The sequence below is a fragment of the Microcaecilia unicolor genome, chromosome 6, assembly GCF_901765095.1.
Source record: "Microcaecilia unicolor chromosome 6, aMicUni1.1, whole genome shotgun sequence".
NCBI classification, from domain to species: Eukaryota; Metazoa; Chordata; class Amphibia; order Gymnophiona; family Siphonopidae; genus Microcaecilia; species Microcaecilia unicolor.
Genome location: NC_044036.1, coordinates 244,282,633 through 244,298,068, shown reverse-complemented (window position 1 = coordinate 244,298,068; position 15,436 = coordinate 244,282,633). Strand labels below are relative to the sequence as shown.

At 43.2% G+C, this 15,436-nt stretch overlaps 1 protein-coding gene across 1 annotated transcript in view; it reads left to right on the top strand.

Moving 5' to 3' along the window:
- The first annotated feature begins 7,359 nt into the window (after positions 1-7,359).
- The window catches only part of ABCA2 (ATP binding cassette subfamily A member 2), a 689,232-nt gene continuing 681,155 nt past the window's right edge, over positions 7,360-15,436 (top strand). Inside the window, exon 1 of the mRNA XM_030206813.1 lies at positions 7,360-7,556. Within this exon, the coding sequence (XP_030062673.1) occupies positions 7,491-7,556 (66 nt within the window). The 5' untranslated portion in view covers positions 7,360-7,490. The remainder of the gene's footprint in view (positions 7,557-15,436) is intronic.

The following is a 15,436-nucleotide window of genomic DNA, read 5'->3' as shown; positions in this document are numbered from 1 at the left end:
TTATTTATTGCATTTGTATCCCACATTTTCCCACCTATTTGCAGGCTCAATGTGGCTTACATAGTATTGTTAACATAGTTATTCCAGTATATCAGGTACAGTTAGTATTGTGTAGAGATCAATTAAGGGAAGAAAGAAGAAGGAAGGGATTTATTAGGGTGATTATAGAAGGTGGGCTTTCATAACTGAATGGGTTGGTACATAAGTACATAAGTAGTGCCATACTGGGAAAGACCAAAGGTCCATCTAGCCCAGCATCCTGTCACCGACAGTGGCCAATCCAGGTCAAGGGCACCTGGCACGCTCCCTAAACGTAAAAACATTCCAGACAAGTTATACCTAAAAATGCGGAATTTTTCCAAGTCCATTTAATAGCGGTCTATGGACTTGTCCTTTAGGAATCTATCTAACCCCTTTTTAAACTCCGTCAAGCTAACCGCCTGTACCACGTTCTCCGGCAACGAATTCCAGAGTCTAATTACACGTTGGGTGAAGAAAAATTTTCTCCGATTCGTTTTAAATTTACCACACTGTAGCTTCAACTCATGCCCTCTAGTCCTAGTATTTTTGGATAGCGTGAACAGTCGCTTCACATCCACCCGATCCATTCCACTCATTATTTTATACACTTCTATCATATCTCCCCTCAGCCATCTCTTCTCCAAGCTGAAAAGCCCTAGCCTTCTCAGCCTCTCTTCATAGGAAAGTCGTCCCATCCCCACTATCATTTTCGTCGCCCTTCGCTGTACCTTTTCCAATTCTACTATATCTTTTTTGAGATACGGAGACCAGTACTGAACACAATACTCCAGGTGCTGTCGCACCATGGAGCGATACAACGGCATTATAACATCCGCACACCTGGACTCCATACCCTTCCTAATAACACCCAACATTCTATTCGCTTTCCTAGCCGCAGCAGCACACTGAGCAGAAGGTTTCAGCGTATCATCGACGACGACACCCAGATCCCTTTCTTGATCCGTAACTCCTAACGTGGAACCTTGCAAGACGTAGCTATAATTTGGGTTCCTCTTACCCACATGCATCACTTTGCACTTGTCAACATTGAACTTCATCTGCCACTTGCACGCCCATTCTCCCAGTCTCGCAAGGTCCTCCTGTAATCGTTCACATTCCTCCTGCGACTTGACGACCCTGAATAATTTTGTGTCATCGGCGAATTTAATTACCTCACTAGTTATTCCCATCTCTAGGTCATTTATAAATACATTAAAAAGCAACGGACCCAGCACAGACCCCTGCGGGACCCCACTAACTACCCTCCTCCACTGAGAATACTGGCCACGCAATCCTACTCTCTGCTTCCTATCTTTCAACCAGTTCTTAATCCATAATAGTACCCTACCTCCGATTCCATGACTCTGCAATTTCTTCAGGAGTCTTTCGTGCGGCACTTTGTCAAACGCCTTCTGAAAATCCAGATATACAATATCAACCGGCTCCCCATTGTCCACATGTTTGCTTACCCCCTCAAAAAAATGCATTAGATTGGTGAGGCAAGACTTCCCTTCACTAAATCCGTGCTGACTTTGTCTCATCAGTCCATGTTTTTGTATATGCTCTGCAATTTTATTCTTAATAATAGCCTCCACCATCTTGCCCGGCACCGACGTCAGACTCACCGGTCTATAATTTCCCGGATCTCCTCTGGAACCCTTCTTAAAAATCGGAGTAACATTGGCTACCCTCCAGTCTTCCGGTATTACACTCGATTTTAGGGACAGATTGCATATTTCTAACAGTAGCTCCGCAAGTTCATTTTTTAGTTCTATTAATACTCTGGGATGAATACCATCAGGTCCCGGTGATTTACTACTCTTCAGCTTGCTGAACTGACCCATTACATCCTCCAAGGTTACAGAGAATTTGTTTAGTTTCTCCGACTCCCCCGCTTCAAATATTCTTTCCGGCACCGGTGTCCCCCCCAAATCCTCCTCGGTGAAGACCGAAGCAAAGAATTCATTTAATTTCTCCGCTACGGCTTTGTCCTCCTTGATCGCCCCTTTAACACCATTTTCGTCCAGCGGCCCAACCGACTCTTTGGCCGGTTTCCTGCTTTTAATGTATCTAAAAAAATTTTTACTATGTATTTTTGCTTCCAACGCTAATTTCTTCTCAAAGTCAAGTGGATTAGTGGGGCTATAGGTTCTCATTGTAGGCCTTGTTGAAGAAATATGTCTTCAGAGATTTGCGAAAGATAGTTGTTTCGTTGATTGTTTTCAGGTCTGTGGGTAATGCATTCCATAATTGCATGCTCATGTACGAGAAGGTGGTGGCGTGCATCAGCTTGTATTTTAGTCCTGTACAGCTGGGGAAGTGCAGGTTGAGAAATTTGCGAGATGATCTTGTGGCGTTTCTGGGAGGTAGGTCCACGAGGTTTAGGATGTAGGTTGGGGCGTCTGCGTGAATGATTTTGTGTACAATCGTGCAGATCTTGAATGCAATGCGTTCCTTAAGTGGGAGCCAGTGAAGTTTCTCTCTTAAGGGTTTTGCACTTTCATATTTAGTTTTTCCAAATATGAGTCTGGCGGCAGTATTCTGGGCAGTTTGGATTTTTTTGATAGTCTGTTCTTTGCAGCCAGCGTACAGTGCGTTGCAGTAGTCCAGATGACTTATTACCATTGACTGTATCAGGGTCTGGAAGATGTATCTCGGGAAGAAAGGTTTTACTCTTTTGAGTTTCCACATGGAGTAGAACATCTTTTTCGTAGTGTTTTTCTGCATCCACTCCCCCTCCCTTGTGAATGAACCTGAATACTTTTATCCATTGTAACTAGCAGTACAAGCTGTAGGTAGAATCCAGCTAATAGGAGGGCAGTGGGGGATGAGGACTGGAAGCCAGCTGTACTCAAAGGAAGACAGGAGGTATTCTGGAGAAAGTTTCTTTGCTGTTGAAGAGCAGTTCCTGCATGTAGCGAGGACAGAAGACAAATGAATCTCCTCCAAAAAAAAAAAAGCCTCAATGAATTTCTATGGGAGAAACAGTTCCAGCACCACAAATATACATAGATTGATTCACCATAGCATAGTGATTAAAGAATTGCACCTTTTAAAGGCATTCCCCTCTCAACTTCTCTTTTGATCACAGAAAGCACACACATACACATAACAACACACAAGCATACACACACATTTACATGCAGAAGGGGTTGCAAAGAATTCCATAAGTCATGCTCTGCATGCTTTTCCCACTTGTTACTTTCAAAGGGTAAAGGAGTGGAGAAGTAGCCTAGTGGTTAGTGCAGTGGACTTTGATCCTGGGGAGCTGAGTTCAATTCCCACTGCAGCTCCTTGTGAGTCTGGGCAAGTTACTTAACCCTCCATTGCCCTTGGTACAAAATAAGTACCTGAATATATGTAAACTGCTTTGAATGTAGTTGCAAAGAACCTCAGAAAGACAGTATATCAAGTCCCATTTCCCTAAAGACTCATGATTTTGATAAAATGCCTTTCTGCAGTACAACCACAGAAAGGCATTTTATCAAAACAGTTATATGCAGGTACTTTGTCCCTAGTGGGCTCACAATCTAAGATTTTGTAAACAGGAAAATGGAGAGTTAAGTGACTTGCTCAGGGTCACAAGAAGCTGCAGCAGAAATCAAACCCAGTTCCACAGGTCCTCAGTCCACTGCACTAAACATTAGGCTACTTTTCATTATTGTGTTATTGGTTGTGGGTTTTTTTTTTGTTAGTCGCCTGAGTTCTGTTGGAAGGACAGGCTAAAAAGCAACATAAACAAATACATAAAATCCAGGTGGACAGAATTCTTTTTCTGGATTTTTGTTCTATAATGACCACGTTTAAAAAAAAACTGCAATTAGTTACAGCAAACAATATTTTACTGGTTTGCATTTGAATTACCAAGGACAATGTTTTTTAGTTTTATTCACACACCTTCTAAAATGTCTGCATGAGTTTGTGTACACTGATATCCACACTCATCTGGAATCATAGATGCTGACTCTGTGGATGCTGTGGATGCTCGAGCACCCCCAATATTTTGTGACCCATCAGTCACCTAACGCATCTGAAGTTCCTGTTCCAACCCCCCCAGCCCGACTTGCCCGCCCTCTTCTCCCTCAACAGACCTCCTTGCCTTCCTGCCGCCCAGCGTTTAAAACTCATTTTACCTGAAGTCTTGACGGCAGTGAAAGAAGTAGAGCAGCCTTCCTTTCCCTCTCAGCGTCCCACCCTCGCGGAAACAGGAAATGAGGGTGGGACGCTGAGAGGGAAGGGAAGGCTGCTCTACTTCTTTCACTGCCGTCAAGACTTCAGGTAAAATTAGTTTTAAACGCTGGGCGGCAGGAAGGCAAGGAGGGCTGTTGAGGGAGAAGAGGGTGGGAAGGTCGGGCTGGGGGGGGTTGGAACTAGAACTCGGGGGCTGAAAAGGGGGGCAGGTGGGGTTTGGGGTGAGTTTGGGATGGAGGGGAGGGCAGAGGAGCATCGCTGGACATGAAGGGGAAGGCAGGGAAGAGAGGAGAAATCGCTGGACATAGATGGGAGGGGAGGGCAGAGGAGATTCACTGGACATGGATGGGAGGGAAGGGGAGGGGAGAGAGAGAGAGGAGAAATCGCTGGACATGGATGGTAGGGGAGAGAGGAGAAATCGTTGGACATGGAGGGGAGGGCAGGGGAGAGAGGAGAATTGCTGGATATGGATGGGGAGAGGGCAGGGGAGAGAGGAGAGTTGCTGGACATGGATGTAGGGGAGGGCAGGGGAGAGAGGAGAGTTGTTGGACATGGATGGAGGGCAGGGGAGAGAGGAGAGTTGCTGGACATGGATGGAGGGTAGAGCAGGAGAAATGTTGAACATTGGTGGAGGAGAGGGAAGACAGGAAGGAGATGCACATGGATGGAGGGGAGAAATTCTGGACATAGATGGAGGAAAGGGAAGACAGAAGGAGATGCACATGGATGGAGGGGAGGGGATAGAGGAGAAATGCTGGATATGGAGTGGAGGAAAGACAGAGGAAGTAGATGCACAGGAAGGGGAGAGGAGAAATTCTGGACATGGGTGGAGGGGAGGGAATTCAGAGGAAGAGATGCACATGGATGGAGAGGAGAGAGGAGAAATGCTGGACATGAATGGAGGGGGTAGAGGAAAAATGCTGGACATGGATGGAGGAGAGGGAAGAGAGAGGAAGGAGATGCATACTGATGGAGATGAGGGAAAGGGAAAAGAGGAGAAAAACTACACGGATGGAGAAAATAGATGCTGGATGGAAAAGGGGAGAGAAGGGGCAGACGCTGGATGGAAAGGGGGAAGAGAGGGGGTAGACGCTGGATAGAAAAGGGAGAGAGAGGGGGTAGACGCTGGATGAAAAGGGGGGGGGAGAGTTAAGATCGAGGAAAGAAGAAACAATAGATGGAGACCAACACAATTAGAAATAGTAAACGGCCAGACCACAAAGGTAGAAAAAATGAATTTTATTTTTAGTTTAGGATAAAGTAATGTGGTAGCTGTGTTAATAAATACAGAAAATGGAAGTAAGGTGATATCTTATTGGACTAATTTTAATACATTTTTGACTAATGTTTGGAGACCAAACCCTCCTTTCTCTTGTCAGAACAGAATACTGTAACAGCAGTATACTGTCCTGACCTGAGCAAAGAGGTTTTGGCCTCTGAGAACTAATTGAAAAATGTATTTAATCCAATAAAATGATATCATAGTTTCCATTTTTTGTTTTATTTGTATTTGTTAACCTATAGTATAGTGATTGAAATAGGTCAGTTTTTGAAATTTGCATCTCCTTATATTTGCACAGTACAGGGGGACTGAGGGGCGGGACTGTTCAGGGAAGAAGTCCTGGTGCAGGTTGCAGGCAGCCTATGAGTGGCACTTCCACTGCCTAGGTGAAGACTGCAGCAGACAGAATTTTAAGGTGGGGTGGGGGGACGCACTGTCTGAAAAAAAAAAAAAAATTCAGCACCCCCAATCATTTTGCAAAGTCGGCTCCTATATCTGGATTTATTTGTTGACTCCTGAGGCAGGCTCCTTAGCCAAAATGCAGATCTGTGTTGACTCCGACTAATAAAATTGCTTTGTACCTTTTGAGCTGAAATTGTATTGGTCCTCCCTTACTTTCATTTTTGCTCTATCAGTCATCCAGCCAGCTGTACCACTTGCTTATGTTTTTTTTTTTACCGTAAAATACGACAAATATAAAATAAAAATTTGAAAAAGTAAGAAGTGTTGCAATGGTCTGTGACAGAGAGACATGTATACTTTTAGCAGTCCACTTCAGTTTCATGTGCCTCTGAAAATCTCCTGCGTGCTTTTCTCCTTTATGGGAACTTCCCCCTTAGAGATAGTTTCTATTGTTATATTGTTTATCTTTTTTTTTTTTTTTTTTTTTTAGTCAAAGGCGTTCTTCAGTCAAGTTAATCTGTGCAACCTGTTGCCAGAAGATGTGGTCCAGTAAATTTAACCGTATAGCTGGATTAAAAAAAAAAGCCTTGGACTGTTTCTAAGAGCAGGTCCATGACAGTTATTATCCATGTTTACTGTGTAACATAAGGAGTCAGTAACCATGAAAAGATTCTCCACCACCCCAATTAACATCTGATGGGTACTTCCAAGTAATCTGGACTCCGTACTAACCTCTGTTGGAGACGGGATGCAGAGCTCGATGGACCATCGGTCTGATCCAGCTAAGCATAATTTATGTTGTAATACAGCTGCTAGCCTATTATCTTATTGTACAAATAAACTTTCAAATTCCCTGCCTTTAACCCAGAGGATTTTTCCTGGCAGGGGTTTGTGAGATCCCAGCTCTCACGTATTATACTTCAGTGAGAGAGAGTAAAGAGCAGGAGGAGAAAAAGATGTTAGTTTAAAGGGTATGGTGGGTGTAAACGAGAGATAGATGAGGCTAGTTATCGAGTACAGTACAGATACACTGCGGAGTCAACAAGTCCTCCATTTGTCTCCTTCTTTGTGACACACAGGAATTAATAGGAAACTTAATATACTCAATAGAGTGTGTGTCTATGTGTTCTGTGCAGCACCGCGTACACTGATGGTTCTTTTACAAACAATAATACACGCATTAAATGCTCTCACTAAATTTGAATCGAAACATATCCAAAGCACACAAAGGAATTCAGATGTGATTAAATCCCTCTCCTTTCAGCACTCTTGAGGACAGCGGAACGCGCGGATTAGGAAGGCTGTAGCTGCCGCGATCTTTGCTGCTGAAGTGTAGCGCTTTTGTTTATTTCTGAATGTATGAGCCGCTGGTCATTCCTGTCTCTTTAAGAGGAGGAGGCACAGGAGCCGGATCGCCCTCGCCTCGGTTACTTTACATTCATTGGTGAGGCCGGAGGGAGCAGAGGCGGAGGCGGAGGCTGATCCGCCAGGGCACGATCCGACGATCGGGGCTATGGAGACACCGGACTGTGGTTGAGAGCTGCAGCGATCCCGGGCCCGTCTGTCCCATCGCGGTTTCCAGAGAACAACAGCCATGGGATTCCTGCACCAGCTGCACCTTTTGCTCTGGAAGAATGTCGCCCTTAAGAGGAGAAGCCCTGTGAGTATCCACGATATAACCCCCCCCCCCCCCGACCAACAGCTGTTTTTATTCCGTGCCAAAGTCATTACAAGGGGGTCAGTGGCATTGGGGAAGTTGGGTCTGCCACATTTTTGAGCACTTGCCAGGGGCGATTAGCCCTGTTTCCTGTCATTGTCTCTGAGGGTTCCTTCCTGGACTTTCTTTCGTTTGATTGTAGATGGACGATAAGAGTTCAGGTCCCACCTTCCCGCGGTGATTAATAGCCTCAGAGTCAGGGAGCCCCAGCTGCCTTCTTCTAACTGAGCCAGAGAGCAACAGGACTCCAGGCCTCAGACTGCGAGGCTTTCTGCTCTCAGCGTGCCCACCAGTACCCGGGTCTACTAGGCTTTCCCTCCAGCCTTTGCTGTTGGCCAGAGAGCAGCCCGCTTCCATGGGGTTCGGGCTGCAGGATGCCTCACCACCTGGCTCATGCTCGATGTCTTTCTCAGACCTGCTTCACTTGTTTGCAGATGTTTGTTCTGTAAATTTGATGTGCCTGCCAGGGGGGGTCAGGAGACGTATCTGTCAATGCGGGAGTCATGTTCTAGATATATGCATTCCAGAATCAGCCTCAGTCGCTCGTTCTCTCATTCAGCACCCTTGATTTCTAAGCTAGCAGAGGTTGATTTGAATTTTATAGACACACTGTATTGTGCGAGGCATTGTCTGTCTTGTGCAGGCATCATCCATCACCGGCAGAATGAGCCCTGCTGCTCCAGCTTCACATAAGGTGGATCTTGAAAGCAATCCTTTACACCATGTAGAGGAGGGGGCAGCAGTAATGGCTTTTCTGGTGGACATTTTTTGTACAGATCTGTGCGTTGATTGATGCTACGGGAGAAGACAGAAATGAAAGAGGATTATTTTGCGGGCGGGGGGGGGGGGGGGGTGGTCTTCATTTCTTTATTGCTAGAATTTGTAACTGACCTTTCCCACTGTAAAATGCTATCACGGGCATTTTGAGATACGTGTCCTCTGTTGCTAATGGGTATGGTTAGGAGGATATTCAACTCTATTTTGGACATACTTAGAAACACATTTCCAATAGAAATTGTTTTATGTCTTGTAAATCATTTATTTGTTTCTATTCCTGGTAGGATTTATCATCGTCATCAACTTTATTTGCTGTACTGCAAAGTCAGTAAAATATCTAAGCAATTTACAATATTCAATATACTATACAGTTAAATAAAATGAGGGTGACACATAGACTAGGAAAACATACATAGTAACATAGTAGATGACAGCAGAAAAAGACCTGTACGGTCCATCTAGTCTGCCCAAGTGTTTCTTTTCAGTAAGCTGGTTTACCTAAGTCCCCATCTTCGGATATTATTTCTTTGACAGATGTATATGAGGTGATTGTGAAAATAGAGGAACTGGGTTACAATCATGCTTAAAATAACAGAAGACATAGCTAAAATCTAAGTGGTGGGAAGATGTGCAGTGGGAAAAGGGAGTGCAGAGTCACAAGTCAAGTGAACCCTAAGCTTAACAGTAGAAATTATTCTGAGAAGCAGGCTAAAATGTACCCACTACTGTATCCCAGAGTTTTCAGTATAGAAACATAGAAATATGACTGCAGATAAGGGCCAAATGGCCCATCCAGTCTGCCTATCCTCAGTAACCACAAACTCCTCCTTTTCCTAAGAGATCCCACATGTCTGTCCCACGCTTTCTAAAATTCTGACACAGTCCTCATCTCTACGACCTCCACTGGGAGGCCATTCCATGCATCAACCACCCTTTCTGTGAAAGAGTATTTTCTCAGATTCCTCCTAAGCCTATTTCCTCTTAACTTCATCCTATGCCCTCTTATTCTACTACTACTACTTATCACTTCTATGGCGCTACAAAGCATACGCAGCGCTGTACATCATACACGAAAAGACAGTCCCTGCTCAAAGAGCTCACAGTCTAAATAAGACGTAAACAGACAGAACAACTAAGAGGTAAGGGAATTAAAGAGGTGGGGATAAAAGGACAGGGAAAGTGAGTAGAGGTTAGGAGTCAAAAGCAGCATCAAAGAGGTGGGCTTTTAGTCTGGACTTATTCCAGAGGTTTCCCTCATTTGAAAAAGGCTCACCTCCTGTATCTTAATGCCACTGAGGTATATAAAAGTCTGTATCATACCCCCTCTCTCCTACCTCTTTTCCAGCGTATACATGTTGACGTTCATAAGATTGTCCCTATATGTTTTATGACATATACCGCTTACCAGTTTTGTAGCCGCCCTCTGGACCGACTCCATCCTGCTGATATCTTTCCACAGGTGTGGTCTCCAGAATTGCACATAGTATTCTAAATGGGGCCTCACCATAGACTTGTACAAGGGCATTATCACCTCTTTTTTCCCTGCTGGTCATCCCTCTCTTTATGCACCCAAGCATTCTTCTGGCTTTGAGCGTCGCCTTTTCTACCTGTTTGGCCACCTTAAGTTCATCAGACACAATCACCCCCAAGTCCCGCTCTTCTTTTGTACATAGAAGCACTTCACCCCCTATACTATACCATTCCCTTGGGTTTTTGTTACCCAAGTGGATGACCCTGCATTTCTTAGTATTAAATCTTAGTTGCCAATTTTTGGACCATTCTTCAAACTTCGCTAGATCCTTCCTCATGCTATCCACACCTTCCGGGGTGTCCACCTTATTACAGAGTTTGGTATCATCCGCAAGGAGACAAAACCTTATCAGACAGTCCGTTCGCAATATCACTCACAAAGATGTTAAAAAGAGCCGGCCCAAGGACCGATCTCTGCGGTATACCACTGATAACATCCCTTTCCTCAGAGCAAGCTCCATTTACTGCTACCCTCTGTCTCCTTCCATTTAACTAATTTTTAACCCAGTCACTTTAGGTCCCATACCGAGGGCATTCAGTTTACTTATCACTCGCCTGTGGGGAACCATGTTAAAGGCTTTGCTAAATTCCAAGTACACCACATTTGTTCATGAGAAATGAACTTCACAAGTCCCACTGCCTAGTTTGCAAGAGGGGCCTTGTGGCATATGTTTGCAATTATAATCCAGCTCATATGCATCCATGTACAGCTAACCTTTTGGAAACCCATGCCCGCTAATACCTTGTCCAGCTGTTTCTGGAGGTTAGAAGGAGGCTTTCTTTTTATTGTTCTGTAGTTAGTGGTAGGCTAAGACACAGGTTTGGGGCACAGAAAGCTCTGGATCTGATCAGAGCATAATGACTGTGTCCTCCAAAGACAGGCATTCTATATAATAAAATTATGTTTGAGCTCTGGTTTATATCTGTTTCACTCCATGCCATGCACTTACAACACTATGTCAGGTTATTTTCCTGGAGCAGGGCAGATCCAAGCATTTTCCATGAGTTTATATGCCTTCCAGTCCTAGGCTTTAAGTATTGGCTCTTTAGTCTGCTGGTTGTCACCCCTGTATCTTTTGCCAGAGGCTTTTTTTTTAGCATGGATGTTCAAAGCCTTCATTAGGATGCTAAGAACTGGGGCTCCTTCCACTTGCCTTGCTTGCCACATCTGTTGCCTTATATAAAGATACTTTCCATCACGCGATCCCAAAATAGGAAGGTGGGGGGGGGGGGGGTAGTTATCAGTGTTGGCTACAGTTAAGACGTTATTTTACAGTTAACCCCAGTTATTAGTAACTAGATCTCATAGCATAAAATGGGACCTGTGCTAAAACAGCTTGAGTTAGTGGTAAAATAACACATCTTAACAGTAGTCCATGTTGATAACTACACCCCTGTGTGTGTGTGTGTGTGCGTGCATGTATGATATATGCATGTGTATAGCCACTGTATGTTTATATATATCTATTATCTATATCTATATATATATATATATATATATATATATAGATAGATATATATATATATCTATATATCTATGTCTATATCTATATATATACAGTGGTGGAAATAAGTATTTGATCCCTTGCTGATTTTGTAAGTTTGCCCACTGACAAAGACATGAGCAGCCCATAATTGAAGGGTAGGTTATTGGTAACAGTGAGAGATAGCACATCACAAATTAAATCCGGAAAATCACATTGTGGAAAGTATATGAATTTATTTGCATTCTGCAGAGGGAAATAAGTATTTAATCCCTCTGGCAAACAAGACCTAATACTTGGTGGCAAAACCCTTGTTGGCAAGCACAGCGGTCAGACGTCTTCTGTAGTTGATGATGAGGTTTGCACACATGTCAGGAGGAATTTTGGTCCACTCCTCTTTGCAGATCATCTCTAAATCATTAAGAGTTCTGGGCTGTCGCTTGGCAACTCGCAGCTTCAGCTCCCTCCATAAGTTTTCAATGGGATTAAGGTCTGGTGACTGGCTAGGCCACTCCATGACCCTAATGTGCTTCTTCCTGAGCCACTCCTTTGTTGCCTTGGCTGTATGTTTTGGGTCATTGTCGTGCTGGAAGACCCAGCCACGACCCATTTTTAAGGCCCTGGCGGAGGGAAGGAGGTTGTCACTCAGAATTGTACGGTACATGGCCCCATCCATTCTCCCATTGATGCGGTGAAGTAGTCCTGTGCCCTTAGCAGAGAAACACCCCCAAAACATAACATTTCCACCTCCATGCTTGACAGTGGGGACGGTGTTCTTTGGGTCATAGGCAGCATTTCTCTTCCTCCAAACACGGCGAGTTGAGTTCATGCCAAAGAGCTCAATTTTTGTCTCATCTGACCACAGCACCTTCTCCCAATCACTCTCGGCATCATCCAGGTGTTCACTGGCAAACTTCAGACGGGCCGTCACATGTGCCTTCCGGAGCAGGGGGACCTTGCGGGCACTGCAGGATTGCAATCCGTTATGTCGTAATGTGTTACCAATGGTTTTCGTGGTGACAGTGGTCCCAGCTGCCTTGAGATCATTGACAAGTTCCCCCCTTGTAGTTGTAGGCTGATTTCTAACCTTCCTCATGATCAAGGATACCCCACGAGGTGAGATTTTGCGTGGAGCCCCAGATCTTTGTCGATTGACAGTCATTTTGTACTTCTTCCATTTTCTTACTATGGCACCAACAGTTGTCTCCTTCTCGCCCAGCGTCTTACTGATGGTTTTGTAGCCCATTCCAGCCTTGTGCAGGTGTATGATCTTGTCCCTGACATCCTTAGACAGCTCCTTGCTCTTGGCCATTTTGTAGAGGTTAGAGTCTGACTGATTCACTGAGTCTGTAGACAGGTGTCTTTCATACAGGTGACCATTGCCGACAGCTGTCTGTCATGCAGGTAACGAGTTGATTTGGAGCATCTACCTGGTCTTTAGGGGCCAGATCTCTTACTGGTTGGTGGGGGATCAAATACTTATTTCCCTCTGCAGAATGCAAATAAATTCATATACTTTCCACAATGTGATTTTCCGGATTTAATTTGTGATGTGCTATCTCTCACTGTTACCAATAACCTACCCTTCAATTATGGGCTGCTCATGTCTTTGTCAGTGGGCAAACTTACAAAATCAGCAAGGGATCAAATACTTATTTCCACCACTGTATATATATCTATATATATCTATCTATATAGATATATATATATATATTTATATATATACACACACACACACATGCACATGAGAATACGGGCAAGTTCCAAAAGCCTTTGTTGAGGTTGATAGATTAACCTCTGCAGGTAAAAGTATGTGCTGGTGGTTCATTGAATTTGTGTACCTATGAAGACATATTGTTATGCTTTGACTGCAGCCACTATCTGCCACCTTGTCAGACATTGCGTCCCTAGGTGACTGCCTAGTTTACCTAGGGATTAAGCCTGTCCTGGTAGTAATTTAAAAAACATCCATAAGCTTGAATAAAAAGTGCAACCTATTGAGATGTGAACTGTTTTTTGCAGATAGTTTTGCAACCTTTTGAGGATTTGCTATATTCCCTGGGTTTTTGTTATGCAGATGCAGTTTAATTGATATTTCTGCTGGGAAGGAACCAGTACTGCCAAAAGGTTATACCATAACTCTGAGGGGTTAGTTCAAATAAACTTCTATTAAGTGCAGAAGACTGAAGGGTAAAACCCGGACTGGCTCAATCTGTCCTCCTTTTTCTGGAGCCATATGGTAACCCTAGGTAAACCCCCTCTCCCCAGGATTGATCCTGTTCTGTTTTTGTTAGCTAGGAGCCTTGAGGTGATCTTAAGATATTGTATGATCTTTACAAGATCAGATTTCTTATATGGGTAGAACTGTTTATTTTAAGCTACGTCAAGTGAAGAAGCTAAGACCTTATTTGGATTGTAATTCTTTTTGGAATGCAGTTCAGGTTTTTAATCTGTTTGTCCTGGACTATTGCAATGGGTTGTACTTGAATTTCCTTGTGTGGCTTTTGCATAGATTTCAGGTGGTTCTGAATGTTGCATTATGAGTGATTAGGGGTAAGCCCAATAGGTTTCTGCCACCCTAATGATGGGTTAGCTGAATTAGTTACCAGTTTATCATTTGAATTTAGTTCCCACTACAGTAATAGTTTAAGGTGAGCTACATTCAGGCACAGTAAGTGTTTCCCTGTCCCCAAAGAGGCTTACAATCTAATTAGAGGGTTAAGTGATTAGAGCCCAAGATCACAAGAAGCAGCAGCAGGATTTAAACCTGGTTCTGCTGGTTACAAGTCTGGTGTTGTAGCCATTAGTATACTCTTCCACTTTAGCTGTTTCAAGAGCTCAGTTTAGGATTTCGTCTCTCATATTTCATTTACTAAGAGGTAATAAGCCCAATTATCTGAGGGATAAGCTTTGTCAGGATTACAATCAAGGAGTAATTGCATCCTTTGAAATGTTGGAAAGGCTGTCCACTAATCTAGAGCATTTTGTGTGGTTGCATCTGTCTATTGGAATGGACTTCCAAAGAAATTAGACTCAAATCTTGCTGTTTGCAGTTCAGAAACTACTGAAATCTTGGCTGTTTGGGTAACTTGTTGAGGCTGATGATCATATGACTGGTTACATTGTTTACATTGCATTGGGAAGCTAACTTTGTTCAAGTTCAGTGTAAACAGCTGCATTGTGATGTTGAGGAGTACAGTAAAGGCAGCTTGGCCATTGGTTGTTCAGCATATTATGTAAATGAGCTTCCCCTTCAGTTGCACCCATTTACTGCCATGGTGCTGTCAGTGAGTTCATTCTCTACATCATTTATATAATGCATGTTTGTTAGAAGTTATGCATTGACAAATGCCCATGCACAGTGCATGCAGGCTTTTTAAAATGTTGCTTTGGTGGCTACAGTGGTGACATATACTTTGAAATATATTGTTTAATCCACCCGTTTCATTTTTAAGAAGCAGATTAAATACAGGGATTATACAGAGCCATTATGACTGAATCTACATTTTCCATATTTATTTATTTAAAATATTTATTAGCCACACAGTCCCAAAGTACATGGCAGTGAACAAATCAACATACATAATAAAAGTGTACTAAATAAAACTACACAACAAAAACTTACATACATAAAATATACAAAATCATAAATATAATGTTTCACCTCAACAAAGACTCTGTTCATATAAATATTTCTCCATTCATTCAATATGTTCTTTAAACTAACATCCAAAAGTCTTCTGGAATGGAAAGGTTTTAAGATTTCGTTTAAACTCTGCATAGCTTTGCAGTACTCTCAATGAGGATGGTAAGCCATTCCAGAGTTTTCAGCCAAAAACCTTAAACATTGAAGACTGATACTCTTCAAGTTTAATTATTTATAAAGATGGTATTTCCAACAAATTTAAGTTGGATGACCTATGTGTCCTGACAGGTTGATAAATTTGCAATGTTATAGCAATAATAGATGAGACTAATCCCCCTATTTACTAAGCTGCATGGCAATGCCGACACAGCTCATTCAAAGTGAAT